We start from the raw sequence: 17,804 nt of genomic DNA, 5'->3' as shown, positions 1-17,804 counted from the left end.
GGTCCTGTCAGCTAGGTTTCTTATGTTTTATTTTATGTATTTATGTTTAATGTGGGCTTTATGCCGAATATGAGCGTAATGCCTCTTTGTGGGCTATATGCCTTTATGTAGGCTAAATGTCTTTATGTTGGCTTTTGACGTTTTAGTGTTTTTGCTCAAGAATATGATCTTCATGCTATATTGTGATGGTTTTAGTTAGATTTATTCATGTTTGTTTTCTGTTGGTTTTTTAGTCGGTGTTTTTGCTATATTTTATTTGTATTGTTCTTTGTCTTTTTGGGAGATTGCAAGGAATTGAAACTTCGAACCAAAAAAAAAAAAAAAACAGAGATGAGAATTGATTGGATTTCGTTGGAGATAAAAGGAGCTCCCAATTCAGCCTTTTTCTCTCTCTTTTTGGGCCATGGCCCATTATAATTGAAAATGGCTGAAATTATAGGTAAAGTACTTCTGGCTGAAATTGAAAATCAACCAATGATAATTGTCCAAGTCTGAGCTTCTAGGCCTCTTATTAATCTTTTCGACCCTCTTATTAATCTTGTGCTCCGAATTCTGTTCATAGTTTATCCAAAATATCTAGTGGTGGCTTTGATGCTTCTGTATTGAAATTACCTCCTTCAAAAGGTCAAGAAATATTGAAGCAAGAGTAAGATTATTAATTGGGTGCACCATCCATCATAATATTTTGGAAGATAATATGATATGAGTTTTCTCCTCCAATCAGTCCTCTCTCTCTCTCTCTCTCTCTCTCTCTCTCTCTTAAAGGGTAGGGAACATAATTGCCTGAAAGATAGAACAACACAATGTTGCATGGCAGCTCTCTTTGGCAAGGCCTTCTGGACACTAAATGTGGTGGGGGTGGGTGGGGCCTTGGCTCCAATATAGTATTTAATGGGATCCTTCCATCCCCAGCCACCCATCCATATAAGCTTTATATCCTTTTTCCTTGTCCACAAGGTTGTGCTTAAAATTCTTGAGGACTTGAGAGGGACGCATGAAAAAAGAGGGGTTAATTATTGGGCATCATTTTCACTCAAAAAAAGGGGACTAGTGGAATTGTCATCTGCCCCATCTTACCAAAGTGCTACCTGCCTCTCTCTAAGGTCTAAGCTTTCTTCATGGCTGTTGACAATGTGGCATCCACCTCTTTTGTTCCCTCTCCCCCCATCAAAACCAAACAAACCTTATTTGATTCTTTTTACAACAACATCAAACTGCTTTCAATAACTTTCTGCTAATACATTGCGTGTTTCCAAGTTTAGATATTAAACATACAGAAACATGCACACTTGTTTAGTTGAAGATTTAAGTAACGAAAAATATAAGTGATTGATTTTAGATAAGAAAAAAAAGAAAAAAAAAATCGAGCTTTAACGGGAAAACCTAAAATTTCTATACTATATGTACATGTATAAACTTGTTCGTTTTCAAATTCATGAACTAATCCACACCACCCCACCCAGAAAAAACAAAATTAAACAAAAGATGGCTAGTGTACTGTTAGCACTAAGAAGTAAATGTGAAAAAAGCTATATATGAAGGGGACCCTGGCAGTGGCAAAGAAGATTTTTCTTGCATTGCAATCACCGATTGTTGAGTCATAAATAGATTCAGGCCCAGAGGGTTTGGAGCTATGCATCAATTGATACATCGATACACTATCTATTCTTTTATAGTATTATATACTTCGTTTATAATTCAAACAAGTTTTTCTCCCCCATAGCCCCAGCTGCCATTGATTTGATTTGAATTGAATTGAAGTAGATAACATATGGCATTAATTGATGATAAGTTTGTAGTTATCAACTGCCCCCGTTGCCCTAAGGCCCCTTAATTAACTTCGTGTAGAATTAGATTCTTGAGGCCATGCATGCAGTACCATCCTACCCTAGCTGTTATCTTTCTTTCATATGAAAATATTGTTTCTTTTCGGCTGGCTTCGCCTAGCTAGGGTTAGTTACATTAGATTATGTCAAAAGTTAAGCACCACCTGACGATGAGTGAGTGAGCTTGTTTGCGTGGTCCTTGTTTTTGGGCGTGCGGATGTGTTATGGATGGATCTTATCTTTCTTTGATGCTCTTAAACAAAGATGAGTTTGGTTTGGTGGATGGAGTAGGTTTTGTTGGCCCCTACCCCTACCCCTACCAGCCTCAATCTACAAATACAATAGAGCACGTGAACATACAGTGTCTGTCAACGTACGTATATACTTTACCTTTCATTAATCATTCAATAAGGTATTAATTAAACCCTGCGTAAAATATATGTTTTGGCAATTCTTTCTCACCGCACCACACAATATTAATATATATATATATATCGATCAATTCAAACAAACAGTAATATCTTATTTTCTTTGAAGAAAAATAAAATGAAAAGTGGATGGCAATTTGAAATTTCTTTTCTGATGCAATGGTTGTCTTGTCTCTTTCTTCTGCTTTCGTTTTCTAAGTTGAGAGGAAATTAGCAGTTTTCCTTCTCCTTTCCTGTCTGTTATCTGACGTTGTCTTCTTTGCACCCCCCCCCCCCCCCCAAAAAAAAAAAGAAGAAAAACAAAACAAGTTTGATTGATGGCTTGTGGTTGGAATTTATTGCTCTCAGTTTGACTTCACGTAAGATGTGTCCCAAATTCATGACATCATATAGGACCCAAATTCTTTTATTTTCTTTGACAAAGTATTATGTTTTATTACTGTCGTATCGACTGAAAACTACTTGCATTTATCCTCTTTGCTTGGGGAACAAAGCTTTACCGAACATATAATTCAAAAGCTTAAGGTAACTGCTGATAAATTCTTATACAAACCGTACTTGGAGATCACAATCCATGTATTTTTGGTCAGTTGGTGGATAGTCATGCTACTTTACATTCGACCTTGTGTTCGCGTAATTGAATGACGGTCAAACATTGTTACACGTTCTAATGTTCGAATAATCTTCCTTTTCCAAATACAAGGGCGACAAAGCTGAGTGTTGGGTTTGGTTGGAAACTTCCTCATCACCACCACTAGGCACCAGTCAAAGAAAGATCTGCAACTAAACCCTAAATCCCTAAACTTTATCCCCACATACTTTGAACTTCTGGGAAAGCACTCTCTGCTTGACTTGTCAAGGGGGATGGTGGCTGCCAGTTTGCAAATGCCACCCTAAGTGCATATGTGTTCCATCCCCACCCTCATTCTACAGAACTTGCAATGCACGCGCCTGCCAGCCAGGTCAGGAGGTAATTTTGGTATTTCCAGGGCCAGTCCTCAAGATCCCAACATAAAATTAAAATAAAATAGTGAGTTAGTGTTGACTGTGCATTGACTTGTTGGCCATCACTTTCTCGTTCTCCCACTCTCTCTATAGACTGTAATCGCTCTCATTTGCATGGCTCTGGCTTTGGCTTCTGGTGGTGGTGATGGGCCATGTTTCAAGCCATGTTTTCCATGCTTCCAAGGAATATGCTTTTTCCTTATAATTACTGATAAACTAATCAACTTCACTTAATTTCAGGTTAGGTATCTAATTAAATATGACTGACCATCTCAGCTAATTCTTTGTCATTCATTTTAATAATCATGGGTGTTTATAATTATGAGCTCCTCTTTTGTATCTCCAATATATAATTTAGATTTATGTTTTGAATCAAACTTCTGTCTGCAAGTTTCACCTCCATCAACAATTTTTTTTGTTTTTTTTTTCCACTCATAGCATATCATAGGTCCAAGTTTCAAAATTCACATTGTCCCCATCATCCATAATTTTTTTTTATTTTTATAACGTTGCTCTACTATTTGTATTGGTTTTAATAGAAAAGAAAACATTATTGAATATCAAATTTCTTGTCATAGAATCTTGGTAATTACTTAACAAAAACAAAGTCTTGGCAATTATAATTAAGTGTGGAAATAGCAGTTCCTTGGTCTCCTTTGCTTTCTGACTTTAGTCTACTAAATTACATAAAGTTGCAGCTCTCTTCAATGTTCTCTCTCTCTCTCTCTCTCTCTCACAAAATAGCAAGTTAGCAACTACAAGCTCTTCCATGGAGTTTAGAATTTACTAAACTCTTCCAAATTTAGCTGTCTGCCTCAACCCCCATAATGCCACACTATACCTACTATCTACTTTTACACTGGTAAAGTGAACACACACTCTCTCTCTGTCTGTCTCTCTTTTGGGCAACTTTTGGTTTTCCTTTCTTTCAGCTGCTGAATAGTTTTTCCATCAAGTACCTGAAACTCTGTTTTTGGCTCCTGTTTTCCACTCATTCAGTCTTTGCTTTATACATTGAACATGTTCAGCTTTTTTACTTGTTCCTTCAATTGTCTTGATTGAATTCACGTGGGGGTTCAGGCTTCAGACATTTTTTGCAGATGGGTTATATTTTTCTTGTTACGGTCCTGATGGGTTTTCCTTTTTGCTCTGTTTGGTTTCCCAGAAACTGATTTTCCAACGAATTTGGAGCTTCAAGGAGGAAACGTTCTGCAGTTTCTTTTCTTTTTTACTTCGTCTAAAGATGGGCTTTTTGTGGTTTGTGTACAGAGTTAAATATGATTCTCCAGTAATGACCTATATATAGCTTTGAGCTCATTGAGCTGTTGGAACTATAAACAATCAGCTTGATCCTTGGCTACAAGTGCCTGATAGTTTTCCCCATGAATTGAAGGGGGCTTTAGTTGTGATCCTTTTACTTGTAATGGAGTCTTGGAGCCGTATTTCTGAAGGGAAGGGGTTTGTTTCCGAAGAAACAATTTCACACACTGATTCATTATCTAGAAGTAGAAATACTTTGATGGGTTGGGAATTGAAAATCCCCTGTACTTTTGGCAGCAATGTTTTAGTGTCAGGCAAGCAAGCTATTGAAAGTCAAGGTTTTGGGGAGTTGGGTTTTTCAGAAATGATGGGCAAACATTTCTCAAATAATCCAATTAGAGATGTATTGAGTGGCAAGGTTTATGGTGAAAGAAGTACTAATACAACAAGTATGGCTACCCCAAATTTATTTTCAGGAGAAGATGAATCATCTTCAAAGCTTTCAAGCTCTATTGTGGACTCTAACAGTAAGGATTCTTCACTCATTGATTTAAAACTAGGGAGGTTGGCTGATAACAGAGATTTCCATGATTCTAAATTTTCTAAAGGACATCCCATATTGTCTTCATCCGAATCATCGACACCTCCAAAGCGAATGCGGGTGTCAGGATTGTATTCTCAGACCGTCTACTGTCAGGTTTATGGTTGCAACAAGGATCTCAGCTCCTCTAAGGACTACCACAAGAGGCATAAAGTTTGTGAGGCTCACTCAAAGACGGCCAAAGTTATTGTGAATGGCAGAGAACAGAGGTTTTGTCAGCAATGTAGTAGGTTGGTTCTGTTTCATCTTCTTGATTGAATTCAATTTGTTTGGTTGCTCAGAAATAGATTCATTCTGAATCTATTGTATCCTTGAGTTTAGCTCATTTAGGATTTTGAATCAAACCAGCTGAGCTAATGTGCAAAGTGTCATGATTCTTGTTGTTGCTGTAATATGTACTAGCTTTTGACCATCCAGGTTTCATTTGCTGGCCGAGTTTGATGATGGTAAGCGTAGCTGTCGTAAACGCCTTGCAGGACACAATGAGCGTCGGAGAAAGCCTCAAGTGGGGATTCACTCTGGAAGAGCTGATAGGTTGCTTCAGTCGTATAATGGTATTAATAAAATTTGTCTCTAGTTTTCTGTTATCCTTACGATTTCATGGTCCCCCTTTCTCTCCTTAACTGAATGCAACCATACTGTGATCTCTTGTGCAGCCCTGAACTTTGTATAACCATGAAATGTTTAACTTTTCTTTGGTCAGCGGAACCTTAGTGGATTCTGTGGAACGAACTAGAAGGCCTCTAAATGTCCTTTATATATTATCAAGCATTTTATCCATGAAAATTATCTAGAGTTTTTGGCCCTGTCTCCCTTATGTTTGGCTTAATTGAGCCACTGCTGTGTCTCAAACCAAATGTTACAAATGGAGGAACATGAAACATCATGCGTCCACTGGCTGCATATTGCGGTTGCAACATTGAGCTGAAAGCTTCTGCCAGTGAGAGTGGGTCAAATATATGATCAAAATACATCCAAAATACAAATAAATAAAATTGTCTCTTTAAGTAAGTCAAGCTCCCTGAATGTCACTATGATAGAAAAAATGCCTTAATAAGAGTCATTTACTCTTTATGATCATAGATTCATATAATATGTTTTGTCATGATCTGTAGAATTCCTTCAGAGCTCATCCAGTTTGCATGTAATGACAATAATAAGTTGTTTAGTCTGAGGATTCTCCTGTATAATGTGTACTTCTCCAAGTGGCTAATTAGTGACTCATCATTCTATCACTACTGCTTTGAGTCATTTAGATTTTTAATCTTCTTTCGAACTGTCTGCACGGTTTACAGGCAGCAGATTTCAGGATAATATGTTAACAACTGCATCTTTTATCTGCCAAGAGATACTCCCCAGTGGAATTTTGGATGCTGAAAATTATGGAACAAATGACTGGTGCAGGCATTTAAAAGTTGAAGATGCGACTCATTATAGGCCTTTGTCAGGGGTTCCTGTTACAAATGGGCATCTGCCTTTGAAACCAGCCTTTCCTTCTTATGATATTGGAAAACGGTATCCCCCATTTCATGACAATGGAACTAATTCTCTAACTGGAAACATAATCATTGAGAATGGCAGTCAATATTCACATGATATGAGAGGCCTAAATTCTGGTTCACACTCTATGTTTCATGAGACCACCACATTAGGAAGTGAAGACTTCAATGTGTTCAACACTGCTTCAGCTGTACATGGATTATCGGGAATTTCAGACTCTGGTTGTGCTCTCTCTCTTCTGTCATCTCAGTCACAGAAATCTTCAAGCCATTTGTCAGGAATTCCCATGGCTAGCCCCCTGGTCATGCCGGACAGGCATACCAATTACAGGCTGGTTCAAGGTTCTGAAAATCTTATTGGGGGATGCTCACATGCCTCCTCTAGTGGGGTGTCAAATAAATTCCCTTCTTCAGGAATGAATTCTGGAGCTGGGACTCACCTGGGTCCCATACTTCTATGTAATGGCAGTGATACTGATGATTTTGGAATCTCAGATGGGATTTTCCAAGGATCAGATTTTGTGAATGCCAAAGATCGTCTGTCCTGCGAAGATGGGACCACTATCGACTTGCTTCAGCTTTCCTCACAGCTCCAACGAGTAGAGGATCAACGGCAATCCATGCAGGTGAAGCTCGAAAGTGATGCTTTCTGCTGCCTCAGAATCACTTAAGTGATCTGCAAATTAGGTAAGCCAATGTGTATCTTAGTAAATTTATATTTTGCCGCGATAACTCTCAGGAGGAAAAAATTAGTATCCTCCTGGCCTATTATGTTAACCTCCATACAAATCAGAACCGTGCCATATGAAAAAATGTATGCTTTATATTATTTCTTATAGGCCACATTGAACAATGAATTTGTCTGAATCAAGTTGTAATTTTCATAAGCTGCATGCTCAATCCAATTGCTGTTTTGAAGACATAATATTACTATCTTGTTCTTCCTTTTATATCAGAAAGTAAAATATTTGGTCTGTAATGAGACAGGAAACAAGGTGCAAAAGCATGTGGCACTTGGGAATAAAGCTACCATGGATCTCCTTGAGAGACATTGATAGTAGCATGCAAGAAGAAGCTAGAAACTTTTAGTATCCATTACCGCGCTGCTAACAAGTTTTTAGTATAGGCAGTCAGATTTAAGATCCACTCCCAAATTATACAAGTGTTCAATTATATATGTACTCAAATAATCATCTAACCTCGTAGGTTCTTTTGTTCTCTGCATTCTCAAGAAACGTCATTGATAAGTTCTGCTTTCAAGCAAACATCTTGGGAATAAAGTTCTGTTTCTTACCTTTCTGCAGAGCATTTGGAAATGAATCCTAAACCCTAAAATCTTCTCTAATTAAGCTAGCATACTTGAAAAGGTCGATTAAATGTGAGCTTGCAAGCAGTACAAGGAAGGGGTAAGTTTGCTTTCAGTTCCACCAAAGAAAAGAAAGAAGGATAATTGCTTTATAATTAACATACAGTTGGTACACAAAATGATGATTATATGGCACGCAATCTTTGCTAGCTTTTATAAAGAATCACTTGATCCTACTGATGAAATTTGTTATCACTATACGAATCGGATAGTAAACTATATCGAACCAAACATCGTTCAACAGCGCCTAGCCAATATGGTACTTGCCAAAATGCCTGAATCTGCATGATAGAAGGGCAAGATTGCAGTAGGTTTGTCAACACCGAATACCGCCACTAAAACCAGATAAATAAACAAAATAGATGGATTGAGAAAAATTACTACTCAGAGTAGAATCTGGCAATAATTTTTAATAAACTAAGACACAGTTAATGGCAGGCTGGGCGCCTGCATTGTTGTGAATATTGTTAAAGGAAAGTAACGTAGGAACTGCGTTGATTTGCTCACAAATCTAGCAGTGAGGAAATGCATGTGATATGCTTTCTTTTTTTTGTCAGAGTGACATTCACTCAACTATACTAACTAAATTTGAAATAGCTCTAGTTGCTCTACCAATTAACTTTGATTTCGATTTTTAGTCATTTTGTGGGTTGGATAAACTTGACTGCATGACCTACGTGAAATGAAAGCGATGTTAGTCCTGCCAAACCCAATATTAAATCATGTCTGCATTTGCGGGGCAACTTCCTCCAGCTGATTTGGTTGGATCCGTCTATGATCACAAATTCAAATTTGCAAGTAACTTTGTGGTTCAGAAAGCATGTTTTGAACGCAATCACTTGCTAGAAAAGATTTTTTTTTTTCTTCCATGGTGAGCAAGTGGAACGAACATGCACATCAAAAGCTCAAAACAGAGCACAGAGCTTTAATTATTAGCAAGCAAACCCAATGCTTTAACATTCAAATATTTTCCCCAATTCTCTCGCTTGTGGGACCTAACTCGTGTGAGAGATGTGAGAAAATTAGGACCTTTTGGCCAAAAGTTATCGAGAGAATATCCACAATTTGATTTAACATTGATATCAATCAAGACATTTGATTCACAAGGGCCCTTTGTGACAGATTGAGCCTAAGTTAAAAAAAAAGTCTAAAAATTCTTTTTCGAAACAAACTGCTCTACCTTATTTCTTGGAATCCTTGCTTGCTGCAATTTCAAACATATTTTTCACAGCAAATACAATCATGGTGGTCAGAGCGTGATTCACTGATATTACAGTGCTATTCCGTGACATGCAAAGGGCATCGCAGCCCCACAGCAATGAAAGTCACGCGTAGTGCAGAACCCAAAGTTCAAACTTTGAAAACACCTCCATTTGCTTATCGAATTCCGTACTTGATATTGACCCGTGTACCAAAGACTCAAACGGCCTTATTTTCTAACATTTTCTAAATGAAATTGCGCAAAATTGACTGTAAAAGACGGGCAGTGCCAAATGCCAACTCATCTTTGGCAGCATACACTACAATATAAGCTTCCATTTTGGAATCTGAGATGCTCTGAAAGTCGGCAAAAGAAAGAAACAAAAACACTAGATCGAAGAGAAGAAAGAAAGCAAACACAATGTCAAACAAAACTGTAACTGAGCCATTGTTGAATCGAATAAATAGCTAACACTTTAAATGTATATAGAAATACATATCCGTCATCATTATTGTTCTAAGCTCATAGTACTGCTGATATATAAATTAATAAGAAAATATCTTCTCCGACCTGCCAAATAAATAACTCCTAGCTCCAAAACCAAAAGCTCGGATAAAAGGGAAGATCAGATTACAAACATGGCCTATCACTGACACCGACTATCGAAAGATTAATGATAATGGCAACCAAAGATCAATCTATTTCGCAACAACTCCGTTCTGCTCAACAGATTTTTCTCCAGATGGGTTCAACTCGTCCCATGCTTCAACCCATGTGACCATGGCATCTGCGAGCTTGAGGAAGTAGTCATCAACCTTGCCAAGCTTTGCCTTCACTTGCTTGGAGAGCTCAATGTAGCAGCTCTGAACGGTGGTGCAATCCTTTGGGAGGGTAGCAGATTGGAAGAATGGGATCAACTCTTCTTGCCAGTATATTCCTTTGTATTCCTTCTTAAGGTTCACAAATGGATTGCTTGCTTTGCTATGCCAGATGTAGGGCAATCCTGTCTTCACTCCCAGCCCCAAGTGGTCACATATGACCTACAAAACCAACAATGACAACTCATGTGACCCACTAAAATTTGAAAACACAAGGCAGTGTGTTTTGATTGCAAAATCAATGAAATGCACTAACAAAAGACAATAAAAATGTACAGGCTCTAAAGAGATTTTGAGAGATACCTTCATGCACCAGCCAGCCCACATATCATCGTAACGCCCGATTGGCTGACCATCACCCATGAGTCCAAAGTACATAGCAGGTCCAATCAATTCACGGTTGAATGCCAGATTCATACCACACATGGGAAAGAGAGTTCCCTTGGGAATGGTCAGGACTGCATCCACAAACCTAGAAACATGGCATTATAGTCAGCAAAACACTCAAATGCAAAATTTCTGAAGGATTGAAAATGGCAGACCAATGTACCTAGTGTTTCTCTCTAGAGGCTTAACAAGCTGAGTGGGTGCATCATAATCCGGAATGTTGAGCCAGAGGCCATGAGAAACAGCAGTTGGGATACCTTCACGTAGACTGAAGGGGTAACCACGGACAAAGTCTGCACCTTCACGGTATGGGTCATACAAGGTGTTAAAGAAAAATGGAGTTGATGGAGTCAGAAGGTTCTTAATATGCTGCTCAAGAGCATTGATATCTTTGCCAGAAGGATCTTTAGCAACCTGCATTTTCATAAAAAAGAACCATGATTAGTTATATCAACTTGGTCTCACAAGAATTAGAGGGATATCAATGAAATCTGAAACACAAAGGGGCCACCGTAACATTCTATTTTCACAACGATTCAAAGCATAGATAAATGAAATTGAAATTCAGCACGTATATCTTAATCAAAATTTATAGACTGAAACTCTTCAAGTGTGAATCTGAAAGTGATCCCATTACAGTGCAAAGGAGAGATCTGTAAATTTGGTAAACCCCATCTCTACACTAACTGAAAGAACTCATGGTACTGCCAAGAAACAGATCAACCCAAAAGTATGTAAAATAATAACATATACATCATAAGAAACATAGATCAAATCATGCAATGTCCATTGACAACAGAAAAAGAAGTTAAATTGACAAAATAGACGACGCACAGAAGTCAAACAGAGGCAGCAGAAACAGATCTAAACAACAAAAGCAACATAATTTAAGCACCGAGCAATCATATAGAGTCAAATCAACATCGAACTGAAAAATAAAACTGTACTAAGCCAGCAAAACCCATCAAGATCCATGCTTTTGAACCAAAAACTCGAAACCCAAATCCGAAAAACTCCCAAACAAGAGATCGAGCTGTTGAAATAGATACTTACAAAGCAATCGTCGTCGATGGTGAAGATGTACTTCTTCTTGGAGACCATGTAGCCGAAGCAGCGGCAAGCAGAGTCCTTGAAGGAAATACAAGAGGCCTTAGGACCCAGGATGCGGTTAATGTCATTGCGGTTGTAGAGCTCGTAGTCAAAGCCCTCTGGGACCTTGATGACCTTTGAAGGGTCACCATCTTGGACGATGATAAGGTGGTATTGTTCAAAAAATGGCCTCCACATCTCCAAGAAGTCCAGGTTTCGGATTGTGGGAATAACAATGTCAAGCTCATCTTTGAGCAGAGGTGTGGGAGCAACCTTACTGACTCCAGCCATGGCTGTTTCTCAAAGGGAAAGAAAAAGTTGAGGGGTTGGACTTCAGAGAGAGTGTTGGGTTGAATGTGGGAGTTGTGCCTGTATTTGAAGAGTTTGAAGGCTTGGGGTGACACGTGCGAATAGGTGCTGACACGTACGAAGAGGGAGGAGAGATGTATTAGATAGAATTACAGTTTTGCAACGCTTTGATTAGGTTACCGTAATTTGAGATCATGTGAGATATTGAGAAGAGTTACATAAATATACTTGGAAACAAATTCAATCAGATGAAAAGGCTAGAGTGTGGATTTGGTCAATTTCAAATTCTAACGAGTCAAATGATTAGGCAGAAAAAGTAAGAAAATAATGTAATAATCCCATTGTGATTTACTAATACTCTTTTAACACAAACAAATTGGATATTAGGAAATAAAAATCTATGTAATAAAAAGAAAAAAATAATAATGTAAGATGTCCTTCCTTTTCAACACATTGCTAGATGTTAGAGTCTCTTGTCTTTTTATTCTTATTTCATATTACTAATAAAAATTAAACTTAGGTATGAAATGACAATGTAATATTTGTTTTGAGGCCGCTAAAATAATGGAAGTATAATCCAGAGCAATAGACTTACATTTAGTATTATTTTAGTTTTTTTAGGCTTCTTGTCGTATCTATATTCAAACTCATAATAATTGAAAAAGTATCATATTATGTGTCGTGTTAGTAAGATAAAAATTCACTCATATAGTCCTATTGTAATATGTATACATTTATTGACATCATATAAATAAATATAACAGTTTTTTTCAAATAGAATTTCTCGAATATAATATACAATTGATAACGCCACGTAATAATATTTTAGTCCCACAAAAGTATTGGTCTGGAGAAGATGCCTATTATTAGTGGGGATGGAAAGAAAGAAAAGTATTTGACGCAGTATCACAACAATGCCATCTAAAATTGCGGCAAAATTGGCGATGAGGGCGGCAGTTCTGGTAAAAGCGCAACACCCAACCCAAGTTATAGCGTTTCTGTGGGGGAAGAGGCACTGGGGGAGAAGTCGGGCAGCCGAATCCTTCAAAGTCGTCGGTGGCTTTTGCTCGTTTTAGATATTTTCAAATGTCAAAATTCTAATTTGTCCTTGTGGAATCTAACCCGTAAATCTCCTAACCCATTTGGACGCTGCCACATTATACACTCTCTACGCGTTTGCCATGCGACCGACACTTTTACTCTTCTGCAATCATGCCCTCCCTTTGACCTAGATCTCGACACGTGTAATATGCTCGAGGGTTGAGAGAATAAACTGGGTTGGGTTGGGTTGGGTTTGGCCCATCTTGCCTCTTTCATTTACTGCAAAGTTCGGTCACAATTTCTATTACCACACCTATATTATAAGCTGCAGGGTAGATCCAAATTTCATTATTTTGATCGTTAATGGTTTTTTTGTTGTCTACGATCTGAAGAGAGATGGGGTTTTCTCATACACATTGTCAATGTATTACTGCAAATCAATGTCTTTTTTCACTCATTAATGAGTTAGTTCAATATTAATTGGAAGACCAAATTATCATTAGTAGATAATTTCTCAAAAAAGAAAACAAATGAAAATGGTTATTTTTTTCTTTTCCAGTTTATGGGCTTTCCTTGTTATATATAAATAGTAAATAGGTAGCGGTGGCACGTAGTAAATGCCATACAATAATAATAATAATTAGCAGTAGCAAGTAAGTGGTACCAAAGCTTCACCAAAACAGAAAACATCCCATACCAAATTCCTCATCTCTCTTTACTCTCTGTCTGTCTGTGGGATTTCCTGTTCATAAAATTCCTCTTTTTGGTGCAATAATGAGGAGAAGCAGTAGCCACGATGGGTACAAACATCCATTTTAAATTATTTTGCCTCCTATTCACAACTGTTGTTTGTATTTGAAAGTGGAATTTGAGATCTATTCTAGAAGAAAAGAAACACCACCACCACCCATCATAGTTGTTGAGTAGAAGAGCAGTGACAAATTATTATTTTTCAAAAAACAGACGAGAGTAAATGTACGACGCGTCGTTGGCACGTCATTGTTGTTGGCGGAGTATAGAATCTTGGGATTGGCGAACTGAGCTGGGCTTTTGCTGTAACCTGTATGGAAGGAGGGAGAGCTATGTAAATTTAAAAACAGAAGATACCACCGACATACCACTGCCTGCCAGTGCCAACCAATACACCCCTTTCTTTTTTGTCAAATATTACTAGGATTAATTAAATTAATTATTGTTACCTTGTAAACTCTGTGACTTTGCATGATTGCAGTTTGCTTCAAACAAATGGGAATATACTCCAGTAAAAATTAAAATCCACTTTTGATTAATCATTGGTGTCTGCAAGTATACTTACAGTAGATACCATCAAACTGTTTTTTAGCCATTATACTTCAACATTTACGCTTGTAGCTCAAGTGATTTAGAATAATTACCCGATTATATTAATAAATAATAAATAAAAACTGGGCAATTTTGCTTAACAATCATATTACAAGTTGAGAAGAGCATATGCCCAACCATGAAGGCCCATATATTAGTCCTGAGCCTTGTATCCCAACCCAGCCCACCCCTACCAACAAATGAAATCTATTGGGTTCTTATTCTAGTTCAAAGGTCCTGGTCCTGGGTGGCAGAGAGACACTGATGAAAGGCTCAGCCCAACAAATGAATCATTTTTCTTTTCCTGAGTCTTTTAATCATATGAATTCACAATGATCCTATCTGCAGATTTGAATTTGATGGCACACATGTCTTTTTGGCAAAGGACATCAATGATTCTAAGTAAACGCCAGTTAACATGGCTTAGAAACATGGATGCTAAAATGTTAAGTATAAGGGGCCAAAGTTATGCAAGTCACTGTCAGCATTTGGCCAGAAACTGGTGCAATCTAATGCTTTGGCCTTGATAAGTGGTTTTCCAAATGGTGCATTGGCAGCTGTGGTGGTGTTTCTCAAATATGGTCATTTTTTATATCCCACAAGTGAAAGTCTTGGGGTCCTAAGAATCTCAACTCCAGGCTTAATGAATTCCTGCTGCCAGTCATTCTGTAGATCCTACCATTTCAAGAGAGAACAAATGACAAGGGCAAGATGCCAAACCAACAGTGAATTTTTGTGATGTAAGCCATGAACTTGACTTTTCATTCTTGAAACACATATAGGAAATTAGTTGACTCGGTTATATTTCCTATACTTATATCCATTTATCACTTATTTATTATCTGAAAATATAGTCAGCCTCAAGTTTATTGGTTAGAGTCACTGCAGAAATTGGGAGATCACCTCATCATTCTGTGTCCATCCCGCCGGCATGATCAAGATTGCTGCAAATTGTTCATTCATGCCCTTTTAACAATTTTTAAATAGCTATCCAATTTCACTTGAACATGGAAACTGGTTTGGTTCATCTGTGACATGCTGCATACGCAACATTACACATATATGAAATTGTGATCAATGCTTTTGTCCTAGTCAAGTAGCTGAGAACATGACATCTGGAAAACCATAGTCGAACAAGTAGCTTAGAATGAGGGTAGATAATACTTTTTGGTTTGGGAGCCTAGTTGCTTATAAGTACTGGCCCTTTGGACAATTGAACTGCGTAAGTTCTCAAGAATCCCCAGCTGCTTACTGAAACTTGAACAATGGAGATTATTAGCAAATGTATAAGAAGAGCATTTTTGGTATCTGTCATGTTCTTGACAATAGTTTCTCATGCAGGTGAGCTTCTAATTAATAATTAGAACTATGTTTAGGATTAGGAGTATGGTTTGTTTCCTTAATTAAACCTCATTGCTGCTTATTCTAACTTTGCCAATTCCTCCTTCCCTCATGGTTTTTAGTGGCTTATGATTCGTTTGATCCAAATGGGAGGATAAATATCAAATGGGATGTTCTGTCTTGGACTCCTGATGGCTATGTGGTGAGTGCCACCACAACTTGTATCACTTTGTTTTCATTTTCATTGATAATCAATTCTAATAATAAGTTCAACAACTAAAAGCTCAGTTCAAATACATACTTACCATGATAATATATATTATCCAGGCAGCAGTAACAATAATCAACAACCAAATGTACCGGCACATCACGAGCCCCGGATGGACCTTAGGCTGGACATGGGCTAAGAAGGAAGTGATATGGTCAATGGTGGGAGCTCAAGCCACTGCTCAAGGAGACTGCTCCAAGTTCAAAGCAAATATTCCACACAGCTGCAAGAAAACTCCCACAGTTGTTGACTTGCTTCCTGGGGTTCCGATGAACCAAAGATTTTCAGATTGCTGCAAAAGTGGTGTTATGGCATCATGGGGACAGGACCCCTCAGCTGCAGTCTCAGCATTTCAGCTGAGTGTTGGCCATTCAGGTACTTCAAATAAAACAGTAACACCACCAAAGAATTTTTATTTGCTTGGTCCTGGACCAGGCTACACTTGCAGTGCTGCAACCATTGTACCACCCTCAGTTTCCTTCTCGCCTGATGGCCGCCGTACGACTCAAGCAATGAGTAAGTTTACTTCTTCCGTGTTTCAACAAAATATGACTGGTGTCACATTCTGTTTCTTAATTACAGTTTTTACAAGCACTAAAGTTTGCTAATAGCTAGCAATCTAGTAGGCATGCTGTGTTTTCTTACAGTTTCTACAATTAGCTTTGAAGTTCTTCCATCTAGTTGTCTTGTATAATTTTTGTGCTTTCTTTTTTGGCAGTGACATGGACTTTGGACTGCACTTACTCGCAATTGCTCGTCTCTGAAAATCCAACATGTTGCGTCTCTCTGTCATCTTTCTACAACCCCATGATTACTCCTTGTCCATCTTGTGCTTGCAGTTGTAAGGATGTGAACAATAATTGCATGTAAGTAGCCCGTACACACAACTTACCATTTTTTCAGTTCGACTGAAGCGAAAGGTCATGCAATGAGCCTTTCCCATCCAATAATTGAACTTTTCCATGTTAATGTCTTCTCTCCCTAACACTGGAACATAATGCAGAAATGACCCCAAGGACTCAAGGGTGCTGAATAAAAAAGCCTTAGCTAAGGATGATGCATCAATGTTACAATGCACAGATCACAGGTGCCCGATCCGAGTGCATTGGCATGTGAAGGCTAACTATCGGGCATATTGGCGTGTGAAGATTACCATCACCAACTTCAACTACCTGATGAATTATACACAATGGACTCTTGTTGCTCAGCATCCGAACTTCAATAAACTAGCTAATGTCTCTAGCTTTGTCTACAAGCCACTCATTCACTACGGCTCAATAAGTAAGTCTCAATCTACAATGGAACCATAAAGAAAGATGCTTCATTCATATCACACAATATAAATATGTGATGTACATGTCAAGATATAACATACTGTGTGGATCTGTGTGAAAATGCAGACGACACCGGCATGTTTTACGGCATACAAAATCATAGTGACCTACTAATGGAAGCTGGGCCTGAGGGATATGTCCAGACGGAGTTGCTTCTTGGAAAGGACATGAAAGCATTTACATTGGACCAAGGTTGGGCATTTCCCTTCAAACTTTACTTTAATGGCGATGAGTGCAAGATGCCCCTTCCTGATATATATCCAACCCTGCCCAACTCTGCTTATGCAAATCCTATTTCCTCATCTACACTGGCTACAACCCTTTTGCTTTCGGCGCTACTAGTCTTTTTGTGCTCGTGCCATTAATGATCTATAACTCAGATATCCGAAAGAGGTTCTTACCAATGGTTCTGAAGCTGTTCCATCTTCACCAATACAAAGACATCATCAATACAACGTATGCAAGGATCAAAGATTAAAAAGAATGGGAATGTGTGAACATGTCTGTATAGTTATTTTGTGATCAAGTTCAGAAAACTTGAACTTCAGTTCCCTCTCCCATGTTTACAATCTAAACCTCCTATTCCAAAATTTCATGGAAATTGCAAAATTGTTAGCTAAGACTCAGAAT

At 38.1% G+C, this 17,804-nt stretch overlaps 3 protein-coding genes across 6 annotated transcripts; 2 read left to right on the top strand and 1 right to left on the bottom strand.

The window, feature by feature from the left end:
- The first annotated feature begins 3,958 nt into the window (after positions 1-3,958).
- On the top strand, positions 3,959-7,871 carry LOC117627160 (squamosa promoter-binding-like protein 6). 4 transcript variants are annotated; one of them, XM_034359094.1, is made up of 4 exons: positions 3,959-5,350; positions 5,538-5,674; positions 6,416-7,306; positions 7,607-7,871. In XM_034359094.1, exons 1-3 carry the CDS (start codon positions 4,683-4,685, stop codon positions 7,288-7,290), a joined length of 1,680 nt encoding a protein of 559 aa, XP_034214985.1. In that variant the 5' UTR covers positions 3,959-4,682; the 3' UTR covers positions 7,291-7,306; positions 7,607-7,871. The 4 variants fall into 4 exon arrangements, with proteins under 4 accessions (XP_034214985.1, XP_034214986.1, XP_034214984.1 ...); XM_034359093.1 differs by lacking the exon at positions 7,607-7,871 and having other exon boundaries at positions 3,960-4,121; positions 4,425-5,350; positions 6,416-7,546; XM_034359095.1 differs by lacking the exon at positions 7,607-7,871 and having other exon boundaries at positions 5,538-5,650; positions 6,416-7,546.
- Positions 7,872-9,609: 1,738 nt separating this feature from the next.
- LOC117627169 (probable UDP-arabinopyranose mutase 2) lies at positions 9,610-12,164 on the bottom strand. Its single transcript, XM_034359104.1, has 4 exons — positions 11,505-12,164; positions 10,615-10,865; positions 10,368-10,536; positions 9,610-10,226 (listed from the first exon to the last, which is right to left on the bottom strand). Exons 1-4 carry the CDS (start codon positions 11,829-11,831, stop codon positions 9,885-9,887), a joined length of 1,089 nt encoding a protein of 362 aa, XP_034214995.1. The 5' UTR covers positions 11,832-12,164; the 3' UTR covers positions 9,610-9,884.
- Positions 12,165-15,535: 3,371 nt separating this feature from the next.
- On the top strand, positions 15,536-17,539 carry LOC117629138 (COBRA-like protein 4). The gene is made up of 6 exons (XM_034361644.1): positions 15,536-15,572; positions 15,695-15,778; positions 15,904-16,356; positions 16,559-16,706; positions 16,844-17,121; positions 17,241-17,539. Exons 1-6 carry the CDS (start codon positions 15,545-15,547, stop codon positions 17,537-17,539), a joined length of 1,290 nt encoding a protein of 429 aa, XP_034217535.1. The 5' UTR covers positions 15,536-15,544.
- Positions 17,540-17,804: the final 265 nt, after the last annotated feature.

Source organism: Prunus dulcis, chromosome 5 (genome assembly GCF_902201215.1).
Source record: "Prunus dulcis chromosome 5, ALMONDv2, whole genome shotgun sequence".
NCBI lineage: Eukaryota > Viridiplantae > Streptophyta > Magnoliopsida > Rosales > Rosaceae > Prunus > Prunus dulcis.
Note: the sequence above shows the minus strand (reverse complement) of the source record. Positions and strands in the feature narration are given on the sequence as shown.